Source organism: Aegilops tauschii, chromosome 2, assembly GCF_002575655.3.
Source record: "Aegilops tauschii subsp. strangulata cultivar AL8/78 chromosome 2, Aet v6.0, whole genome shotgun sequence".
In the NCBI taxonomy this organism is placed as follows: Eukaryota; Viridiplantae; Streptophyta; class Magnoliopsida; order Poales; family Poaceae; genus Aegilops; species Aegilops tauschii.
Window position 1 is genome coordinate 565,331,073 of NC_053036.3, and position 23,283 is coordinate 565,354,355.

At 48.5% G+C, this 23,283-nt stretch overlaps 1 protein-coding gene across 1 annotated transcript; it reads right to left on the reverse strand.

Moving 5' to 3' along the window:
• Window positions 1-2,797: 2,797 nt before the first annotated feature.
• LOC109779288 (F-box/LRR-repeat protein At3g26922) lies at window positions 2,798-21,211 on the reverse strand. Its single transcript, XM_020337885.4, has 5 exons — window positions 20,196-21,211; window positions 19,838-19,993; window positions 19,546-19,747; window positions 4,213-4,252; window positions 2,798-3,175 (listed from the first exon to the last, which is right to left on the reverse strand). Exons 1-4 carry the CDS (start codon window positions 21,096-21,098, stop codon window positions 4,215-4,217), a joined length of 1,299 nt encoding a protein of 432 aa, XP_020193474.1. The 5' UTR covers window positions 21,099-21,211; the 3' UTR covers window positions 2,798-3,175; window positions 4,213-4,214.
• Between the last annotated feature and the right edge of the window lie 2,072 nt (window positions 21,212-23,283).

Sequence of the window (23,283 nt, forward strand, 5' to 3'; positions counted from 1 at the left end):
TACGCGCCGCTCTCATGCGTACGTCTGCAGCAGTGGGGTAACTGGCGGACAATTGGCGTATGCGCGTAAAAATGATACTCCTAGATCGCCAAATATCTGTGTACTGCACGTAGACTATGGCCCGAGACCGACTGGCCTGACGAGCCAGATTCGCGACACCGACCGCCGACGACGGAGACACATGCCGCCCGGTCGGGCTTGTTGAACGGCGCGGGAGTGGCGGCAGGCGCTAGCTGACACATATAAACTGCGACGCCCAGCGCGCCCCGAGCCCATCACGCTGTTCGTGCCCTTCAGGCGCACCCACTAGGCACCGCTAGCCACGGCCCTACGCCGACAACTCGGGCCGTCCGTTACACCAAACTCTAGCGAGTCCATATCGCCTTGATCTCCACAATAATCATCATGCCATTGCAGTAATTATGTCTGAAATGGTCATTCTCACACAGTTGCTATCCATTCTTAATCACCATAATTTTTTAAGAGCGCTTCAAATCCATCCCGCGAGCCTCAATATTTGAAGGTCGGGCTTGGTGATGCAGTACGTCCTCCATCCACTCAAATATTGGCACCACTCCTTGTATCCAGTCCACTCCATGCTGAAGCATTAGCCATGCTATATGCAATCCATGCCACGGCAAGGATGGGAGGTAACCAAAACATCTTTGAAACTGATTCCATGGTGCTGAAACAGGCGGCAACAAGCGAAGAGTATGATAAATCTACCTTAGGATCATTGTTTCAGGAGATAAAATTTCAGTTGAATGTTGCTTTTTATGTATGTCCTAGAATCTGTAACAATGCAGCACACTCTTTAGCTGCGTATGGTCATGGTCCAGGAAGTGGCAGATGTGAGACCTAGTCGGGCCACTTCCCTGAGTTTGTACAAAACTCTGTAACTGGCGACTTAGCCAGATTGTCTTCGTAATGAAAACAAGGGTGTTCCGTTTCAAAATAATAATAATATATTGGCACCACATACATTTGTTCCCTTCCACTACTATCCACATCCCCGTGCCGCTTTCTTTTGCCACGATTTGGCCTCTGTCGCCCCCCGCTGAGCTACGCTTCGCCGCAGCCACGTGCCTTCTTCCCGCCATCTGGCCGCGCCACCCCTTCCGCCGAGCGACCTCGAGGTGTCCAACGACTTGCTCAAAGGTAAAATTTCCCAACCTTTTATTGTATATTTTGTTTAGCGTCTCATAAATTCATGCATATGACATAAATTCGCATTATTTGTGGATGGATTAGATGGCAGAACTATTGTTTTTTATTCATAGTTGGATTCGAGCTACGAGTCTGAGAGTGAAATCATGGATGTCGAAGAAGACGAGGCAATATTGATGGTCGATTAAGGGATAGCATCAACCGAAACGAAGAAGAAGCGTTCGGGATCGCATGTTGGTCATGCAACATTTTGCTGGAACAAAATCGACCACGAGCGACTCATGCTCGACTACTTTGTGTCAGGTTGTACCTTCCCGCCATATGTGTTCCGGTGACGCTTTCACTGACCGAGTGACTACTTTATAGAATCATTGATGACATGGAAGCCAATGAACCTTTCTTCAAACAACAGAGAAATGCAGTCAGTTTCCTGGGTTTTCCCCTTTTTAGAAGGTGACCACGGCACTTTAGAGGATTGTCTATGGCTCCCTTGCAGGTTCATGGGATGACATTTTTCAAATGGCCAAATATACAATCATCACGAAAGTGTTCGCTAATGTTGTGGTGCGGTTTTATGGAGAGAAGTATGTGCGAGCACCCAACACTGAGGACACATCCAGGCTTTTAGCGATGCATGAAGCAAAATGGCGACTTGGGATGCTAAGGAGTGCTGATTGTATGCATTGGACATAGAAGAATTTTCACGCATCCTTGGTTGCGCAATGTGCACGTGGTGACTGCTGCCGGCAACGCGTGACGAGATCCTCTGGCCCCGGATCCGGCCGCCGTCGGGCAATGGATTCCCACCGGCTCGCTGAAGACCGCAGGAGGGTGCACTGCTCACAGGAGCGTCAGAGAGCAGCGCGGACAGCCATCTGCTCCTCAGCGCTGCAAGGGATGAGCTCCCAATCCTCGGATCCTGGCATGTCAGAGTCGGATCTAGGCGCCGCCATGGAGGAGAACGTCGGAGCTGGCCGAAGAGGAGCTCAATAGTGTGGGAGGGGAGGGGAATGGAGTGGAATGCGGCTAGGGTTTCAGCCGGAGTGCGGATAGGGTCCATTTTATGTGGGGTCGGGTGGGACCATGTGGGCCGGATCCAACGTGGCAGGTGCGTCCGGGCGTCCCCATATCCGCCCTAGATTTGGACTAGTAATCGGGAGTGCCGGTCAGTCCGGGCGTCCCCATATCCACCCTAGATTTGGACTGATTAAGGGGTGTGCCGGTCAGTCCGGACTTTTGGGCCAGAAATGAGGCGCCCAGTTGGGTGACGTTTTTTTCGTCAAGTCACTGACCGGACAGCCCGTTCGGGTGTTTGAGGCGGGTATGAGGGGCCCGGTTGTAGATGCTCTGGAGGACACCCAGTGTATTGTTCACTGAACTCGTCATCTGTTATCTTAACGAAGTTGCTTCGCCAAGTGCCCAAGTTAGCCGTTGCCGTCTTGGATCACGATCTTGCTGTGCGATACTTTGAAGATTTGTTATACTCCATAAGAAAGAGAGTACAATGGGATGTCGAGTTTTCACTAGCTACGGCATGTTCACCTTTTTACTAGTACTTCGCATGAGGAATGAAGGTCCAGTTTGTCTTGGAAAGTGGAGGAAACACACAGAGAAAAATATATCTGAAAACTACAAAAGGAAAAGTTAGTGTTATGTGCATAACTTCTGAATTTTTAGTGCTGAGCTTTTGCCTCTTCGGAGACGTGTTATTATTTCTGCTTGAACGGACATTCTGCGACTGAACCTATCGTTGAGATTGATGCATCCATTTTATCACATAGATCAGAAACTTAGAACAACTCTCAACAAAGTTCAAGAGCCACGGGAAATTGTTTACCAAAGGTACAACGCTGCTATGATCTACTAGTGTGGAGTAGAAAAGGGATAGGGCTTTGGGACGATGGTGAGCAGCTCGTTGAATCCAGTGGAGTACCTCTCCCCGGTGGAGCTGGCCGCCTTGAGAACATGGCTAACTTCTTGCCCTTGGCCGGCACGACGTCATTTGTACCTAGACAAGCATATATATTGAGACCATCAGAAGACAGATATCTCTAATTAACAACCCTACAGTTATAAAAGGAATGTGCTGAAGTGCATTTAAATAAGAAACACGAGAGTTTGATATTAATGTTAGGATCTAAAGGGCAAGGTTTCAGTACATTCCTATTATCCAGCTCTGACAACTCAAATCTGTCTTTCACCTATTCAAAACCATGTATGAATTTTGACTGCCGCTGAAAAATAATTTCTTTGAGGAATGGAGAGTTTAAATAAGGATAATAAGCTCAAAATGGATGGAAAGGTAGCAATGCCTGTGACTTTTCTGGTGCATGCCGCTGAATCTGTCGATCACCTGTTGTTGATGTGTCTACTTTCCTAGCTTACATCTATTTGGTCAAATTTGTGGTTGCGCTTCTGGAATGGGAACTATACCTTCTGGACAATTGAATCTGTTGATCAGCTGTTTGGTGGTTTGTTGAGTTCATTCCAAGAAAATTACAAAAGGTTGGCCACAGGAGTGCGGCATATTTTCAGTGCATAAGACCACCTGACCCTTCCATTGGTCTTATTCACAATGTGTAACTGGATCGACTATTGGTATAAACTACTTAAGAAAATAATGATGTCACATTGCAGCATAAATGCAAAAAATGAGGGCATTTAGGTTATGGTTGAGGAAGGAGAGTCTTGTAGTGGTCCACTTCAATTATTTTTCCCCATTTTCGTCATTGGATCTAGGAATGACGACATATTAGTTTTCCAACTGATGTGCATCCAAACTTTAACCAACAACATTTTTCACCTTCTCCTTTATTTATATATGCAAATATTGTGTCAATATATGAAGCAGAATGGTGAACATCTACGCTAGATAGTCCAAAAGAGTTGCATTGTAGTAGAAGATTCGAATGGTTAATCCAACTTAATCAAGACACTAAAAAGGTCAAGCAGCCACCCAACTACACAGCACTACCCAAAACATGCTCCGTGCATTTCTAAAATATTAAAGAGACCTAAATCTAAGAACAGTCCAGATCTTCGTACCTCTAGTTTTCACTGAAACCAGTGCAAACAAAATTGAAACCTGCAAGATAAGAAAGACACAGAATCAATTCAGAGAGAACCTACTACAGACAAATAGGAATTTTCAATGCTTTGTGAGTAATATGGAAACATGCATATGATCTTCTAATAAGAGCTTCACTTGTAACATACTTCTTTATATCAAAATATTGTAAAGTGGGACTAACTTCACTAAAATAAAATGGTATGGTAATATTTTGGCTTCTTTCTGGTTATTTAACATGTAACATCGCACATAACAGGATTCATAAACGATTACAGAGGCCAATAGTATGGAGTTAAAATTTGCCAAAATCATTGACATGTTATTTGTTGTGAGCTTTCCGCTAAAAAGAAGGGACAAAATAATATGCAACATTCACAAGGGGGATCGTAAAATAAGAAGAGCAAGATAGTCATGTCGTGGATCCTAGCTATGGCGAAATTGTACACACGAGTTTTACGAGTTCAGGCCCTTCGCGGAGGAAGTAATAGCCCTACGTCTCGGTGCCCGGAGGCGGTCGACTGGATTATGCGTGTGTGTGTTACAGGGGGTGCGAACCCTTGTCCCAGAGGAGGGGGGTGGCTTATATAGAGTGCGCCAGGACCCAGCCATTCCCAGTTACATAGGGTTCGATGTACATAAAGGAGCGTTACAGGTAACGTCCGTAATAAAGTGCTATAAATGATCATTAAGTCTATGAGTAAACGCCCGACCGTTGCTGTGCAGAGTGACTTTAGATCTTCTGTATGTCGAGTGGTTTCTGTTACGGTCGAGTGACAGTGATTCTTCCGAGTGGAATGTTTCTGGTCGAGTGGATGATGGTACCCTTCGAATGCTTCTGACTTTATGGTGATGTCCTTGGGGAGGGTGTCTAGGTCAGGCCTATAACCCTACCCTAGGTACATAGCTTCATCATTAGCCCCCGAATGGTTCAGGGTTTGAGTGGAGGAGTTGAAAATACTTCCGATTCAATTTTCACGCTTCGGAAGTGTCTTTTTGGGATCGACGAATCAACACGGTGACACCAACTTCTTTTTCAGACGCCTTGATCCATTCTTGGTTTTGTCGAGTGAACTTTTATTGAAAAGCTTCGAGCGTTGATATGGAGAAAATCTTCCGTCTGACAGGTTGCTCTGTTGTCCACGGATCTCGCGGGATTCGAATTTTGGGAAGCGCGCGGGGCGGAGGAGGCCGCAGTAATCGGGTTGGATTAGGCAGGGCCGCCTCAATTTCCGCGCCACCTTTTTCGCCACGTATCTCGCGCGCGTTTGTTGCGGGATTTGATAGGATCGCCCGGGTCCACAGGTCAGTCACTCGGAAGCAACCTCATATAAGGCGTCGGACTGGGGTTTTTGAACAGTGCATTCCCATTCTTCCTCTTCCTTCTCCGTTTTCTCCATCGCATCTGTTCGAGCTCCGTCCGCTGCGATGGGGAAGGAGAAGACGGTGGCTTTGGAGCGCGCGAAGAAGGCAACGGCGAAGGCGAAGGGGAAGAAGTCCAGCCGGGGCGGATCTTCGTCGAGGTTCGGTCTGCCGCGCGGCTGGATCCAGGGCGATTGGATCCGGTCGACGATTCGTCAGGACGACATCGACGATCTGGCCGAGGAGGGACTGATCCCCCACGGATCCGCGCGGCTCCCGGAGGACGAGACTGAACCCCGACCGCAAGAGGGTGAGTGCGTCCTCCTCGCCACTCACGTCAACCGCGGGTTTTCTTTGCCTCCTCATCCGTTTTTCCGAGCTTTCCTGAACTTCTTTGGAGCACAACTTCATCACTTTCCCCCAACACCATCGTGTATCTTGCCGCTTTCGTGTCTATGTGCGAGAATTTCTTGGGTTGTCAACCACACTGGGGCCTCTTCAAGCACATTTTCACGTGTCGCTCTCAGTCGGTCAAAAAAGCTAATCCGAGTGATGAGAAGACAAAAGTGATCCAGATGTGTGGGGGTCTTGGGATTCAAATGAGCGGTAAGAGCTCCTTCCTAGCCATAATCCTTCCCGAGTCAGTTCGAGGGTGGCAGTCGACCTGGTTTTACTGCAAAGACCAGCCGACTCCAGGTCAGTCGACTGGACTTCCCCCCTTTTCCATGGCTCGAGTAGAGAAGCCCACTGCCTTGAAAGTAACCCCGGGGGAGAAAGCGGAGGTGAAGGTGCTGGTTGAGCGAGTGGTCCAGCTCATCCGTGACGGCGTGATCGGCATGGATCTGTTAGAAGTCTTCCTCAAACGACGCATTCAGCCGCTTCAAGCCCGTGACCATCCGATGTGGATGTATTCGGGCATTGACGATTCCACTCGGATCCACCCAGAAGAGGTCGACGAGGATACGGTGGAGAAGTGGTTGAAGGGTATCACTGGCAACAAAGATAACCCCAGGGGGTCCAGGAGAGTCCCTCCACTCGACAACTCGTACGAAACAGACAAGGTCCAACTCTGAATTGCCGAGTATTATCTTGATTTATCATGTAGCTGCTTGTAGTCAACCGACTGACTTTTGTCTTGCTTGTTGTCTTCTAGGCTCTTACTGAGATGTATTCGATGCCCAACGGAGAGCAGGAGCAGGACCCGGAGGGGGAGGCGAGTGGAGGCGAGAGCGGCGAGTGGCATTCTGATGGCAAAGAGGACGAGGAGAGCGACGACCCGAGTGATGAAGAAGAGGTCGACTCACCTCCCCGTAGGGAAAGGCGATCCAAGCTCACTCACGATCCGGCAAGCGTCCGCGGCAAAGCGACCGGGCAAACCGGGCAGTCGTCAAAGCGCCCTCGGACGTCTTCTCCAGCGCCGACCGAAAAGGCACCGAAGCAACCGAAAGTTGCGCCATCAAAACCGCAGAAAGCTTTGCCCAAGATCAAAGTGACCATTCCCAATGTTTCCGGGTAATAGTTGGACTTGAATTCCTTGTTTAGTGCGAACTGGATCTTGGTCGACTCACTGTTATAGACATGACCGACTGAATCTTGAAATTTGCAGTGCTGCTACCTCCGAGACTTCCGCTTACAAGAATGAAGACGAAGAAATGGAAGATGCCGTCACCTCCAATCCAGGTACGATTCTCATAATCTTGTCCTTATTTACTCGGTCGTTTTATTGGTCGATTGAGTTTCTGGCAATTGATTCTTCTTGCAGCTCCTCCCCATGTCATTGATCTTCCAGATGATGACGAAGACGTGCCACTGAGGTCCCAGGGGAGAAGAAACAGTCTGCGTCAGCTGTAAAGACACCTCAGTCTGCGTCGGCGACCGAAACAGCGATCCAGGAAGGTGGCAATGCCAATCGGACTTCTGTAACTTTCGCCGTACCACTGACGAGTGCTCAGCCTTCGGCGTCGACTGCTCAGACTCCAGCCGATCCATCTTCGCTCTTTACCGCACATCACGTCCCAGAGGACCAAGTGGGTGCTGCCAAGGAAGCCATACGCCAGGCGGGCATCATGATGGAGCAGATGAAGATGGTCCGGGAAGCCAGCCAAGCGGCTTACGACGCCAGCTCAGCCCTTCAGAGCAACGTCCAGGTTGGTTGATCACCGGCTGACTCTTTAGCTTGCCACTTGTTCTGTTAGGATATGCTACCTGAAAACTTTCTTTGAAGAAACTTTTCATCTGTCTGCGTTTCGCGTTCGTACACCCATTGGGTGTTTTGATTTGCCACTGAGCAAACTTGTATCTTGATTCGACTAGGTTGTGTCGATTGGATCTTTGAACTAGTGGGGGCACGCTGAGTGCACCCACTGGGTGTAGTCCCCGAGATCATAGTTGACTACGGGCAGTCGACTATGGTCTGAGAAGCTGAATTTTCTACTAGGCCCGGACGGACCGTGTCGAGTGGAACCTGAACCAGTGGGGGCACCCTAAGTGCACCCACTGGGTGTAGTCCCCGAGACCGTGGTCGACTGCGGGCAGTCGACTACGGTCTGAGAACAACTTGCCTCTTTTTTTTACACTCGGCCTGGACAGACCATGTCGAGTGGAAACTGGACCAGTGGGGGCACGCTAAGTGGACCCACTGGGTGTAGTCCCCGAGACTACTGTTGGATGTTTGATTCGGCAGTAGTCTTAGAACTTATTGAATTTATCAGACCATTGCTCTGAAGTAACCAGTCTTTTCACCTGTCGATTGACTGTCCTTTGATTACAGAAATCTTGTGAACTTGGAGCTCGTTTTGCTGACCTGGAGAAGAAGCAGATTCAACTCAACCTCGATCTGGAGCTGGCCAAGACAAATCTGCAGAAAGCCAAGGATGAAGCCGCTGGTAAGAAAAAACTTGTCGACTGATTTGCCTCTGAACCGGATTTTATTTTGCTTTTTCTGAACCGAGCGTTATTTCTTTCAGAGAAACTGAACCAAGCTCTGGCAAAAAGGACCAAGATCTTGCGGCCGCACAGAAAACAGCTGATGAGAAAACTGCACTCGCTGAACAGAAGCTAGCTTCAGTCGGCAAACTGGAGGAAGAAAACGCCAAGCTGAAAACTGCCCTTGATGAAGCCAATAAGGAAGCGACTCGCCTGAAGAAGGACAAGAACAATCTGAACAAGAAGATGGAAGGCATTGCTCGCAAGAGGGATGACCTGGAGAACTATCTGGGAGGTCTTGCTAAGAAGCTGTTCGTCATGCTTGAAGGTATTTTCTTCGACCCGACTGACTTGTTACTGTCGACTCGACATACAACCACTGACTCATCTTTGAATTGTGCGAGCAGAATTTTGCCAGAACTTCGAGGAAGAGACTGGTCGAGTTGAGACAAGCTTGGACCCCATCCATTCTCCAGTGAGGGACGAAGCTGCCATGAACGTGCTCCGACTGGAATCTCGCGTTGCTAGTGTTGTCGACTATCTTGCTCGACTGAAAGTCGCAATGTCGCGGATCGACACAGCTCTCTGGCCAAGGGCGATGCTCCAGAATGACCTCGAGTCTCTGATGACTCGGCTTAATGAGGTTCCCGGTCGAGTGCAAGAATGGAAGAAGTCTTCTGCCCGGTGCGGCGCTGATGTGGCTCTGTCCTTGGTTCGTGTCCACTGCAAGGAAGCGCGAGAAGAGAAGCTGGCAGCGGTCAAGGTTGCCAATACCAAGAAGCACGACTTCCAATCTTTCATGGAGACCTTCATTGCTGCTGCCACTCGGATTGCCGACGGAATCGACCTGGACCAATTCGTTGAGCCTACTAGCCCTCCCCCTGCGGAGTGAACAAACTTTTATGCCTCACCTTAAATTTGCCTCAGAATGCCGAGTGATTTTGTAACCGTTAAACTCCTTCGGGCTTGATGCCCGTGTACTTTAATCCACGGTCCGGAACCTTAGGATTTATCTGAATTTGGTTTATCTCCGAATATGCTTGTGTTTGCTATCGAGTAGAACTTGTCCTCACTCGGAATAACCTTTGTACTTGAGATGCAGCTCTGAGGAGGAGATTCCAGTCGTCCTGCATCTCGTCGACCTTGTGGACAGGGATGGAGCGTACGTTATACTTGTGGCGTAGCTCCGAGGAGAAGGTTGCAGTTGACCTGCACCTCGTCGTCCTTGCGTATAGGGATGGAGCGTACGTTATATTTGTGGCGTAGCTCCGAGGAGAAGGTTGCAGTCGACCTACACCTCGTCGTCCTTGCGGATAGGGATGTGTTTAAAACTTAGGCGAGTACTGGACTGCAGCTAAGCCTCCGAGTGGGAGGATTGCTCACCACTCGGTAGGATTTTTCAAACTTAGGCGAGTACTGGACTGCAGTTAAGCCCTCGAGTGGGACGGTTGCTCACCACTCGGTAGGATTTTTCAAACTTTAGGCGAGTACTGGACTGCAGCTAAGCCCCCGAGTGGGAGGGTTGCTCACCACTCGGTAGGATTTTTCAAACTTAGGCGAGTACTGGACTGCAGCTAAGCCCCCGTGTGGGAGGGTTGCTCACCACTCGGTAGGATTTTTCAAACTTAGGCGAGTACTGGACTGCCGCTAAGCCCCCGTGTGGGAGGGTTGCTCACCACTCGGTAGGATTTTTCAAACTTAGGCGAGTACTGAACTGCAGCTAAGCCCTCGAGTGGGAGGGTTGCTCGCCACTCGGTAGGATTTTTCAAACTTAGGCGAGTACTGGACTGCAGCTAAGCCCCCGAGTGGGAGGGTTGCTCACCACTCGGTAGGATTTTTCAAACTTAGGCGAGTACAGGACTGCAGCTAAGCCCCCGAGTGGGAGGGTTGCTCACCACTCGGTAGGATTTTTCAAACTTAGGCGAGTACTGGACTGCAGCTAAGCCCCCGAGTGGGAGGATTGCTCACCACTCGGTAGGATTTTTCAAACTTAGGCGAGTACTGGACTGCAGCTAAGCCCCCGAGTGGGAGGGTTGCTCACCACTCGGTAGGATTTTTCAAACTTAGGCGAGTACTGGACTGCAGCTAAGCCCCCGAGTGGGAGGGTTGCTCACCACTCGGTAGGATTTTTCAAACTTAGGCGAGTACTTGGACTGCAGCTAAGCCCCCGAGTGAGAGGCTTGCTCACCACTCGGTAGGATTTTTCAAACTTAGGCGAGTACTGGATTGCAGCTAAGCCCCCGAGTGGGAGGGTTGCTCACCACTCGGTAGGATTTTTCAAACTTAGGCGAGTACTGGACTGCAGGTAAGCCCCCGAGTGGGAGGATTGCTCACCATTCGGTAGGATTTTTCAAACTTAGGCGAGTACTGGACTGCAGCTAAGCTCCCGAGTGGGAGGGTTGCTCACCACTCGGTAGGATTTTTCAAACTTAGGCGAGTACTTGAACTGCAGCTAAGCACCCGAGTGAGAGGCTTGCTCACCACTCGGTAGGATTTTTCAAACTTAGGCGAGTACTGGACTGCAGCTAAGCCCCCGAGTGGGAGGGTTGCTCACCACTCGGTAGGATTTTTCAAACTTAGGCGAGTACTTGGACTGCAGCTAAGCCCCCCAGTGAGAGGCTTGCTCACCACTCGGTATGATTTTTTAAACTTAGGCGAGTACTGGACTGCAGCTAAGCCCCCGAGTGAGAGGCTTGCTCTTCACTCGACAGGATTTTTTTTCTCTTTTCAAACTTAGGCGAAACGGATTCGCAGCTAAGGCACCCACTGGGGGATTTGAAACATACAAAAAGGAAACAACAATCATTTAGGAGACTGTAAAAATGTGTCTTTGATAACCAAACTAGAAGGTATTTCTTATTACATCTCAACAGTCTGAATGCTTAAGTGTAAAATGGGCGGAGCAGCTCCGCAATCCAAGTGCGTGGCTCGTCTTTCTTGTGCTCGACGTTCTAAAGGTGGTATGCTCCGTTGTGGAGCACTCTGGTGACGATGAAGGGGCCTTCCCAAGCAGGAGCAAGCTTGTGTGGTTTCTGCTGATCCACTCGAAGAACCAAGTCACCCTCTTGAAATGCTCGACCCCTCACGTTTCTGGCGTGGAATCGACGCAGGTCTTGCTGATAGATGGTAGACCGGATCAAGGCCATCTCTCTTTCCTTTTCCAGGAGATCGACTGCATCTTGCCGCGCCTGTTCTGCTTCATCTTCTGAGAAAAGCTCGACTCCGGGTGCGTTGTGGAGCAAGTCACTCGGAAGTACGGCCTCAGCTCCATAGACCAAGAAGAATGGAGTTCGGCCAGTCGACCGATTGGGAGTTGTCCTCAATCCCCAAAGCACTGATGGAAGTTCATCGACCCAGGCGCCTGCTGCGTGCTTGAGATCACGCATCAGTCGGGGTTTCAGTCCTTTGAGAATCAACCCGTTTGCTCTTTCAGCTTGTCCATTCGACTGGGGGTGGACGACTGAAGCATAGTCGACTCGAGTACCTTGGGAAGCACAGAAAGCTCTGAACTCATCAGAATCGAAGTTCGACCCATTGTCAGTGATGATGCTGTGCGGAACACCATATCTGAATGTTAACTCTCTGATGAAGCTGACAGCAGTACTGGCTTCAAGGTTTTTGATAGGCTTGGTTTCAATCCATTTGGTGAACTTGTCGACTGCCACGAGCACATGAGTGAAGCCGCTCCTACCAGTCCTCAGAGGTCCAACCATATCCAATCCCCAAACAGCAAAGGGCCAGACGAGTGGAATGGTCTTCAGGGCTGATGCAGGCTTGTGAGACATGTTGGAGTAAAACTGACAACCTTCACATTTGTTGACTATTTCTTTTGCCATCTCATTTGCTCGTGGCCAATAAAATCCCGCTCGGTATGCTTTGGCCACAATGGTCCGAGAGGACGCATGGTGACCACAGGTCCCCGAGTGGATGTCATTGAGGATCACTCGACCTTCTTCTGGTGTTATGCATTTCTGGCAGACTCCAGTCACACTTTCTCTGAACAATTGTCCTCTTATCACAGTAAAGGCTTTGGATCGACGGACGATCTGTCGAGCCTCTTCTTCATCCTCTGGGAGTTCCTTTCTAAGAATGTACGCGATATACGGTACTGTCCAGTCGGGAGTGATGACCAAAACCTCCATGATCAAGTCGACTACGGCTGGGACTTCGACTTCAGTCGGATCAGTGGCACTCTTTGGTTGTGGGGGCTCTTCAGTGAAAGGATCTTCTTGAACTGAAGGTGAATGAATATGTTCCAAGAACACATTGCTGGGAATGGCTTCCCTCTTGGAACCTATCTTTGCCAGATCATCGGCTGCTTGATTTTTCAGTCGGGGTATGTGATGGAGCTCTAACCCCTCAAACTTCTTCTCTAACTTCCTCACTGCATTACAATAGCCAGTCATAACTGGGCTTCTGACGTCCCACTCCTTCATCACTTGATTGATCACTAAATCCGAGTCGCCATAGACCATGAGGCGACGGACGCCGAGTGAAATGGCCATACGCAACCTGTACAGAAGTGCTTCATATTCAGCTTCATTGTTGGAGTAGTCAAAATGAATCTGGAGAACATAGCTGAGTTTGTCACCTCGGGGGGATACCAATACCACCCCAGCACCGGAACCATTCAGCATCTTGGATCCATCAAAAAACATGGTCCAATGCTCCGAGTGAATCTGGGTCGGAAGTTGCTGTTCGATCCACTCGGCGAGGAAATCTGTTATTGCTTGAGACTTGATAGCTTTCTTTGCCTCAAACTTGATATCCAAAGGAAGGAGTTCAATCGCCCACTTTGCCACTTGACCAGTTGCATCTCTGTTATTCAGGATCTCTGACAATGGTGCGTCGCTGACGACTGTAATGAAGTGATTAGAGAAATAGTGAGCAACCTTCTTCGTGGTCATGTAAATTCCATAAACAAGCTTCTGATAATGTGGATATCTTTGCTTGGATGGAGTCAGAACTTCAGAAACATAGTATACTGGGCGCTGAACTTTATAGGCTTTTCCTTCTTCCCGCTCGACCGTGAGTACTGTACTGACAACTTGTCATGTGGCTGCAATATAAAGCAGTAAAGGCTCTTTGCTGATTGGGGCAGCAAGCACCGGCTGGGTGGAAAGCAGGGCTTTGAGCTCTGCAAACGCTGCGTTAGCTTCATCTGTCCACTCGAACTTGTCAGACTTCTTCATCAGTCGGTAAAGAGGCAAGGCCATTTCACCGAGACGAGATATGAATCGACTCAAGGCGGCCAAACAATCAGTAAGCTTTTGGACATCATGTACACGCACAGGGCGTTTCATCCGGAGTATAGCACCAACTTTCTCTGGGTTAGCGTCGATCCCTCGTTCGGAAACGAGGAAGCCGAGTAACTTTCCACCAGGGCCGGGCCGGCAAAATCCGGGGCCCTATGCGAAACAAAAATTGGGGCCCTATGTCGCTAAAAAAATGAACTAACGAGCAAATTTTCTTTTTTGGAGGGGGAGGGGGGGACTAACGAGCAATTATTAATGTACATATATAACTCACAGAATTTTTTTATAATGTAAATAATATAATGTCAATGTTTTGCAATTAGACAAATCGTCTAACTCATCTAGTTTTGGGTACTGTCCGGTTGAATTGCTACATTGTGATCTTTAATCGAGGAGGTAAGAATCAATCTCTAACAAAGTAATGATCACTACCAAAAGTTAATTAGAAAATGAAGAATTAGAATTTAGGAGTAGGAACTGGAGTATTCGCTAAGCACCTGGAGGCTGGAGTGGGTCAGTCGGTCACGGATTGATCCGACGAGACGACGAGTCTGAAAATTATGAGAGAAGCTAGGAAGGCAACGACAGCGGCCTGAATCCGATCGCTCTGATGAGGCAGAGGCGACGACTGACGAGACGAGCTCGTCTCCTTTTTTTCGTCTCCTGACTCCTGTAGCAGCGTCGATGAGACTGTTGTTGGCCTGTTGGTTTCCCGATCCCGATTGACTGGTATAGCGATCCCCTTTTTAGACCCACGATCCCGTTTCCATCGCTAGAGAGCGGTTTCCTTATTTCTTTGGGAAAGATCGATCGAGTCTTCTTTTTTTAGATCGATCGAGTCAAGCGACGAGCCGATGAGCTCCAGCGCTCGATGGGCTCGACTCAGGCCCAGCTCCAGCGCCTAGCGGCCTAGTGTGGCAGTTGCTATGCTTTTTTCTTCAGAAAATACTAGGCCTATATAAAAAAACTGGGGGCCCTCAAAATTATGGGCCCTGTACGGGCCGCACATTTGGCACCACTATGGGCCCGGCCCTGCTTTCCACCAGGAACTCCGAATGTGCACTTTGATGGATTAAGCTTGATATCATACCTTCTGAGGTTGGCAAAGGTTTCAGCAAGGTCAGCCAGCAGGTCGGAACCCTTACGTGACTTGACCACAATGTCATCCATGTATGCATCCACATTCCGACTGATTTGAGTGAGCAGACACTTCTGAATCATCCTCATGAATGTGGCTCCGGCGTTCTTCAGGCCGAATGGCATGGTGACATAACAGAAGCATCCGAATGGAGTGATGAAAGCCGTTTTTATCTCATCGGGTCCATACAGTCGGATCTGATGATACCCGAAATAGGCGTCCAGAAAAGACAATCGCTCACACCCCGTAGTCGAGTCGACAATTTGGTCGATGCGGGGGAGAGGAAATGATCTTTCGGGCAGGCCCGGTTGATATGCTTGAAGTCAATGCACATGTGAAGCAAGTCGTCCTTCTTGGGGACCATGACAACATTGGGGAGCCACTCGGAGTGGTAAATTTCTCGGATGAACTCAGCTGCCAGGAGCCGAGCCACTTCATCACCAATTGTTTTTCTCTTCTGTACGGCGGACCGTCGAAGATGTTCCTTGACTGGTTTTACTTTCGGGTCGACTCGCAAACGATGCTCAGCCAGTCCCCTGGGTACACCTGGCATGTCAGAAGGCTTCCATGCAAAGATGTCCCAATTCTCACGGAGGAACTGGATGAGCGCTTCTTCCTATTTGCTGTCGAGTGAAGTTGAAATATGAGTAGGAGCAGCACTAGGATCGGTCCGGTGAATATGAATCGGCTTGGTTTCACCGGACGACTGAAATGCAGAATCAGTCGCAGGCTTCTTGGAGCGCAACAAATCACTCGGATCTGCGTTCTTCCGGTATTCTTGCATTTTGACTGCTGCCATTTGTGCATCGGGGATTTTTGAGCCCTTCTGGAAGCACTCTTCTGCCTTCTGCCGATTGCCAGTGATAGTGATCACTCCTCTGGGACCAGGCATTTTCAACTTGAGGTACACGTAACATGGTCGAGCCATAAAACGTGCATAGGCAGGCCTACCCAGAATAGCATGATAAGCACTCTGGAAATCCACTACTTCAAATGCCAACTTTTCTTTGCGGTAATTCTTGGAATCACCGAAAACCACATCAAGGGCGATCTGGCCGAGTGATTCAGCCTTCTTGCCAGGTATAACGCCATGGAAACTCATATTGCTTTCACTAAGCTTGGACATCGGAATGCCCATTCCCTTCAAGGTCTCAGCATACAGGATATTCAGGCCACTACCTCCATCCATCAGCACTTTAGTCAGTCGAGTGCCTTCAACAACTGGGTCGACCACCAGCGCTTGCCTCCCAGGGGTGGCTATACGCGCTGGATGGCCAGACTGGTCGAATGTGATGGCAGTCTGGGACCACTTCAAATAACTTGGCGTTGCCGAAGCAACCATGTTCACCTCTCTGCTGATAACTTTCAGACGACTTTTGCTTTCAACATCAGCAAAAATCATCAGAGTGGAATTGACGTTGGGAAAACCATCATCCCTATCCTCACCCTTGTCCGACTCCTTTTCCTTCTCCTTGGGTTGTTTCTCTCGGAACTGCTGGATCAGGAGCCGACACTGTCGAGTGGTGTGTTTAGGGTAAATGAGATTACCCTCTTCATCTTTTTTGGTGTGAATGTGGAATGGTAAATCCAACACATCATTTCCATCTTGATCTTTCACTTTCTTATGGTTCCACGGCCCTTTGGGCTTCCCCTTGAACTTCCCTTGAGCCACAACTAAAGCTTCACCAGGAGCCGCTGGTTCGGCCTTGCGTTTCTGTTTCCGACTAGAATTCCCTCCTCCGGTTTCTTGGGCGACTATTTTGTGTTTGCCACTCCGGAGTCGGTCTTCTTATTCACCATTAGCGTACTTGGTGGCGATCTCCATCATCCGAGTCAGGGACATATCCCCTGTCCGACCGAATTTCAGATTCAACTCTCGATACTTAACACCCTCCTTGAAGGTACAAACTGCTTGGTGATCCGACACATTCTCCACTGTATGGTGCAATGTGATCCATCTCTGGATATAATCTCTCAAGGTCTCATTCGGTTTTTGCATGCAGGACTGTAATTCTGTCAACCCTGCTGGTCGTTTGCATGTACCTTCAAAGGTTCTAACAAACACTCGGGCAAGTTCCTCCCAACTATATATGCTGCCAGGTGCTAACTGATTCAACCATGCTGTGGCCGAGCCTTCCAACATCAGAGGGAGGTGCTTCATGGCCACTTCATCATTGCCGCCACCGATTTGTACAGCCACTCTGTAGTCCTCAAGCCAATTGCCAGGCTTGGACTCACCAGTGAACTTGCTGACTCCAGTCGCCAACCTGAAGTTGGGAGGAATCACTGCAGCCCTGATGGCTCTGCTGAAACACTCTGGACCTGAAACATGCACTCTGCTGCCAGTCGGATAATCTCTGTCATGACCTTCTCTGTGTGCCCTGTTCCTGTCAACCAGACCTTGAACGAGAATAGATCTCGCACCAAAGCCCGGCTCTCTGGGGTCGACTGGAATTCATCGTGCTGCCGCGGCACATATGACCCACTCCTCGGGGGAGGCGTGGGCACTCGACGACGGTCATCGTGGTCGAGTCGGTGATCATACTGCTCACGGTTTCTGTACTGATCTTGCCGGTCTCCACGTCCCTCACGCCGCGGGGGCAATCTTGGGCTGTGAGCCGACTGAACTGTGTCTGTCATCACAGATTTGCTATGAATCCTATTCCGCGACTGAGATACTGCTGTGTCCGGATCTGCATCAAACCTCTGCCAGCTTCCGACTGGGAAGGCTGAATCGACTCTGCTATTCGGGCTGCAGCTGTGAGATTCTGAATCGGAGTTCGGTATACCTGAGTTGGAGGCGGAAAAAGCTGTCGTCGACTGGACTCAGGAATCCGCTGCCGAGCACGCTCGTCGAGTGCGTGCTGGAGGTTCTCCAGTCGAGTGCGCTCAGCCAAGTTGGCCAGGCGCATCTCCTCCAAGGCCTGGGCCTCGGGGTTTTCTCCAACTATAGGAGTGTGAAGTGCATCCATATTGCGGTGGCGGAGCTCTTCCCTCTGCTCAGTCTGCTGCGAAGAAAGAGGCTTGGGGCGGTACTCCTCGTGAGCGCGCGACGGATCGCCACCGCCATCACCACCGTCGTCACGGGGGAAGCCAGGAGGACTGCGTGGTCCATTGACCATCAAAACTTTCGCCGCGGGGTCACTGTTGTCGCACTCGAATGCGGTCTCAATGGAGCCAGTCGAACAGGCCGTAGAGAGTTTCGTCGGGCTCGATTGCCGCGACTTGTGGGGTGGCCGACTGGCGGGCCACCGCGTGCCTCACCCACCGCTGGAGCCGCGACCGACCGGAACGCTTGCGCCGGCGAACAGCGGGGAACGAGGACGTCACAGGAGCCGACTGATACTGAGTCGACGGCTGCCGAAGAAGGACGCCGCGGACGCATGCGCGAAAGTGCGTCGCCCCGCGAACGGGGAGCACCTCGACGTCGAGTGGAGCCTCTTGGAGCCAGACGGAGTCGTCGGCGACGAAGACGAGTGCGCCGAGACGGATCTCACGGCCCTCAGCCAATCCACCGCCGGAAACCATGATGATGGGAATCGGAAAAATCGCAACTTCACCAACAAGCCGCTAAGACACCTACCCCACGGTGGGCGCCAACTGTCGTGGATCTAAGACTGACAGTAGAATGGGGGGTAGGTATGAGGAGGCAAGATCCTAGCTATGGCGAAGTTGTACACACGAGTTTTACAAGTTCAGGCCCTTCGCGGAGGAAGTAATAGCCGTACGTCTCGGTGCCCGGAGGTGGTCGACTGGATTATGCGTGTGTGTGTTACAGGGGGTGCGAACCCTTGTCCCAGAGGAGGGGGGTGGCTTATATAGAGTGCGCCAGGACCCCAGCCATTCCCCGTTACATAGGGTTCGATGTACATAAAGAAGGAGCATTACAGGTAACGTCCGTAATAAAGTGCTATAAATGATCATTAAGTCTATGAGTAAACGCCCGACCGTTGCTGTGCAGAGTGACTTTAGATCTTCTGTATGTCGAGTGGTTTCTGTTACGGTCGAGTGACAGTGATTCTTCCGAGTGGAATGTTTCTGGTCGAGTGGATGATGGTACCCTTCGAATTCTTCTGACTTTAGGGTGATGTCCTTGGGGAGGGTGTCTAGGTCAGGCCTATAACCCTAACCTAGGTACATAGCTTCATCAAGTCACATGCTAGTTCGTAAAGGATCTAGATGGCAGTAGGCTCAATCAAAACAGCTGGATAGAGGACACCGCTCGCCTATATGATGTTGTCTACCAAGAGTACTGGAACCATTCATTTGCAATATGTCGATAATCTGAACTGCTATTTAATGCCAATACATAATAAACTTAGAGTTGCTTGATGTGTAATTGTTACTAACTAATTTGCACATACAGAGTAGTTTAATCCAAAATCCAAATTGATAGTATAAGTTTTTGGATAATAAAGCCAGTTACAAACATGCAATATGTTGTTATCTTCACTACCTTTTCATGGAGCCTAAACGTCAGCTCTGCTCAACATTTCGCCACACGCGCCCAAATTTCTAACCATAGTCTACTAACAAGTTTGAGATTTTCTTTACTGACTGCTGTATAACGTATAAACACATTAACAAATGGAAATATAAGTAGCATGAAGAGTGCCAACAGTATAACTCACATCCAGATCCAGGAATGCCGCTAGTTTGTTGGACACTAATTTGCTCAAGGTGTATACCATAGGTAGCCAGTATCTTCAAAATTTTGTGAACCTTATTATCAACATTTTCACATTTGATTTCAACAATCTTAAGACAGTTGGATGCAACTGACTGTCCCAATGGTTTGTAGATTCCTTCTGCTTCAGTTACATATGGAGGTCCCTGACACACACACACACACAAATAAATCAATCAGGTAATCATGGGCGGTCATTTTAAATGATACACAGCTATCCAGCTTAAAAACTATACCTTAGAAAGTTGAAGAGTAAGCTTCTCCAAAATTGGCGAGTGTTGGAGAAAACAAATTAGTGCATTATGGTCAGCAGCCAAACACCAATCATTGAGTAGCAAAGTCTTTAACTTGGTAAATGTAGGGCACCACTTCAAATCTCTGTTGAAAACAACCTACGTAGAATGCAAAAGAGCCTGATCAAATTAGGAACCTTTTGACCCCTTCCTAGTACAAACTACAAAGTGCAATCAGCTGATGTGTGAAGTAAGTCATATGTAAAGCAATTGCGATCTGTGATGATGAATATGGTTTCTACATGAGAAATGATGAAACATATATAGCATGATAATAAGAGAGAAGCGGCTGCAAGCATACCACGTCAGAATTAGCTGACAGCTCCAAATCTCTGGCTTCTGACAAACCTTTGAGAAAGATGCAGTTGTTGCAGTCATACTGAGGCCCACGTTCAGGATCCCCATAATAATAATAACAACTATCACACATATCATCATCAGCACCACAACTATCAAACCGACCCTGAGAGCATTGATCGGCACAACTCTCCTTAAGCACAACAACAGCTCTTGCCAACGACGGCAAGCTCCCAAGTAATGGAATCCTTCCTTGGCCCCATTCGATCAACTCAAGCGAAACAAGATTTGGTAGAGAAATAAGAATGCGGTAATTATCATGAGCATAGCAGCGGGTAATCCGCAGATGTTTCAAGGATGGAGACAAGAGCTGTTTGACAAAGACGTCGCAAGTATCCATACTCAGTTCCACCAATGCTGGACAGCCTGTAAAATCAACAACGGTGTCGTAGAAACCGACACCAACAAGCTCTAATCTGGTGAGGTGCTGGGAGAAGAGATGCATGTCAGATAGTGGCGAGGCTCCCGGATCCTCTGGAATGCGAAGCCGGAGCCGGAGCGCCCGGACACGAGGCAGGGCCTTCCAGAGCCAGTTGCTCGCACGCCGCTGGTTGGCGGGCAACAGCATGAATCCGTCGGAATCGAAGTCGAAATCGCAGGAATCCAGAGGCGGGCCGTCGCCCCCGCACCTGAGGTGGAGCAGGTGGCCCACGAACTGGGCGAACCTGTCGGCGCTGCCCCAACCCTTGGCCTCGGTGAAGAGGAGGGTGGGCACGGACCTCCATACGCCGCGCCAGCGCCGGGCGAGGAAGGACGTCCGCACCACCTCTTCAGCCGGCAGGAGGCGGAGCACGTGGAGGAGGATGCCCTCCGGGAGGGCGCTGATGCGGTCCTCCCCGCTCGCCATGGTCGAAGCTTCCCGCCCCGGAGCGGCGTTCCGTCGAACAGGTGTTGTGCTCCGCCGCACGGGGAGCACGGAGGAAGACTGCTGCGAGGAAGGGAGAGGCCAAGCGGGGAAAGAAGAGTTCAGTTCATTTCCTTAGGGCAACTCCAACCAAAGCTGGCCAAACGGGCCGGGATAGCTGGGCCTGATACGATTCCTGAATACTATCCGTAAATGAGGTATTTTTCGTGAAATCTATGTATTTACATTTAATAGATTCTGGTCCAATCCCAAAATCAATTTATATTTGGAAGACTAATATACCTTTAAGAATCAAAATCTTTAGAGCAAGTACAATAGGATGACATAGGCGGGCTATAAGACTTTAAATATTACTAGCAAAAGGGCCCGTGCGTTGCAACGGGAGAAAAGAATACCACATGGGACGAGGATTTGGAGCACTCGGGTGCTCCGCACCCCTATACGAACAATTCATTCAAAAAATACCGAGAAATTTGAAAAAAAATCTGGGATTTTGGAATATCAAACGTGGGTTCCCGATCTACTCCCGTTGAAATTTCGTGAAAAAAATACCAGGAAACGTATTCGTGGCAAAAAAGACAAAAAATTTCCTATGTATAGAAAAAACTGTTTGGGTAGATTTTTGTTCGGACAGTATTTCCTTCGCCGCGGATATGTTTTTGATTTTTTTTTTCACGAAATTTCACACGGGAGTAGATTGGGAACCCATGTTTGATATCCCCAAATTTTAGATTTTTTTGATTTTTTGGCTATTTTTTACGATTATTTTTCGTACAGGGGTGTGGAGCACCCAGGAGCTCCTGTGTATTTTCCATACCACATGCTCTTAATTTACAAAAAAATGGTCTATAATCTGAGTATTTGTAGCTACGACCCAAACAAAGATGGTATTTGCCTACAAAATCGCAAGTTCAAGATTCCACATGTCTTCTATTTAAACACGGCTTGTATGTAGATTTAATATGTACAAAGAAACGGGCAAGTAATCTTCAATTTCGTATTCAATCCTGATTTTGCTGAGATGTTCATCCACAATCCAGATCAGTACAGATATGAAAGAAAGACGAATAATGCACTGTTGATTAAGATTGCACCCTAGATAGTATTTTTTTTAATGATTAACAGGTAAAATAACATCATATTTAGATTCTATATATTTTTCTAATAAAATTTCATATAAAACATGTTAAATTTGGAATTACGGTTTAGAAGATATGAGTATTTTAAAAAACATTTGATATGTATTGCGGGTTTAATGTCAGAAACATCAGGGGGTTTCCTATAAAATAGCATGACGGACTAAGAATACCTATTTCTTTTATTAGTAGGTATAGAGTATAGATATTTTTGATGAGTTGGCACAGAGAGAGGAGGAGAGAGAAAAGAAGTGGGCTACTCATTAACAGCCGGCTATAGTACGTGCTCCTAGACACTCTGTGGGAGAGAGATGTGGGCCATGTATCAACAAAGTAGTACAAATTTATATGCATTTATTGTACTTGCCGGCTATAAGGTTGACTATAGATGACATGGCAAGATCATTTAGCCAGCAGCTGGCTATACTATTAACCATGCTCTTAAGTGGTTTGTGCACAATGAAGTGATTCTGATTAAAAATAACTTGGCAAAGCGAAGATGGGAGTGTAATAAACGATGTTGCTTTTGTGATCAAGATAAAACTATACAACATCTCTTTTTCAAATGTCCTCTTGCCATGGCGTACGATTCATGTAGCCTTGAACGTCAGCCCTCCAAATAGTATTAATACATTATTTGGGACGTGTCTAAATGTAGTGGAGCCAAATATTGCGGGTCATATTTGAATAGGAGTATGCACATTACTTTGGGCTATATGGACCTGCACAAATGACATGATCTATAATAGACAAACTCTTATAAATGTTTTGCAGGTCATATAGAGAACTACTGCTTGGATCCATACGTGGTCGTCACACAGTTACGCGGTAGCCAAGGACAAGGAGCATATGGCCATTGGGTGCAACCGTTCGAACACGGTAGCACGGAATATCTACAAACTGGTTTGGATGACGGTCCAATAATAGGCTAGGTGTTTAGTCATCTTGACCGTTTTTTCGCTGGTTGTGGCAACTTTTATCTTCAATTTTCTCCCGCTCTTCTTGTGAGCTTATACCGCACCACAGACCTT

Coding starts and splice junctions, on each gene's coding strand:
- LOC109779288 (XM_020337885.4), bottom strand. CDS start 21,098: ATGGCGAGCGGGGAGGACCGCATCAGCGCCCTCCCGGAGGGCATCCTC. Junction 19,994..20,195: donor TGTCAGCTAATTCTGACGTG/GTATGCTTGCAG, acceptor CATTCTACGTAG/GTTGTTTTCAACAGAGATTT. Junction 19,748..19,837: donor TTACTCTTCAACTTTCTAAG/GTATAGTTTTTA, acceptor TGTGTGTGTCAG/GGACCTCCATATGTAACTGA.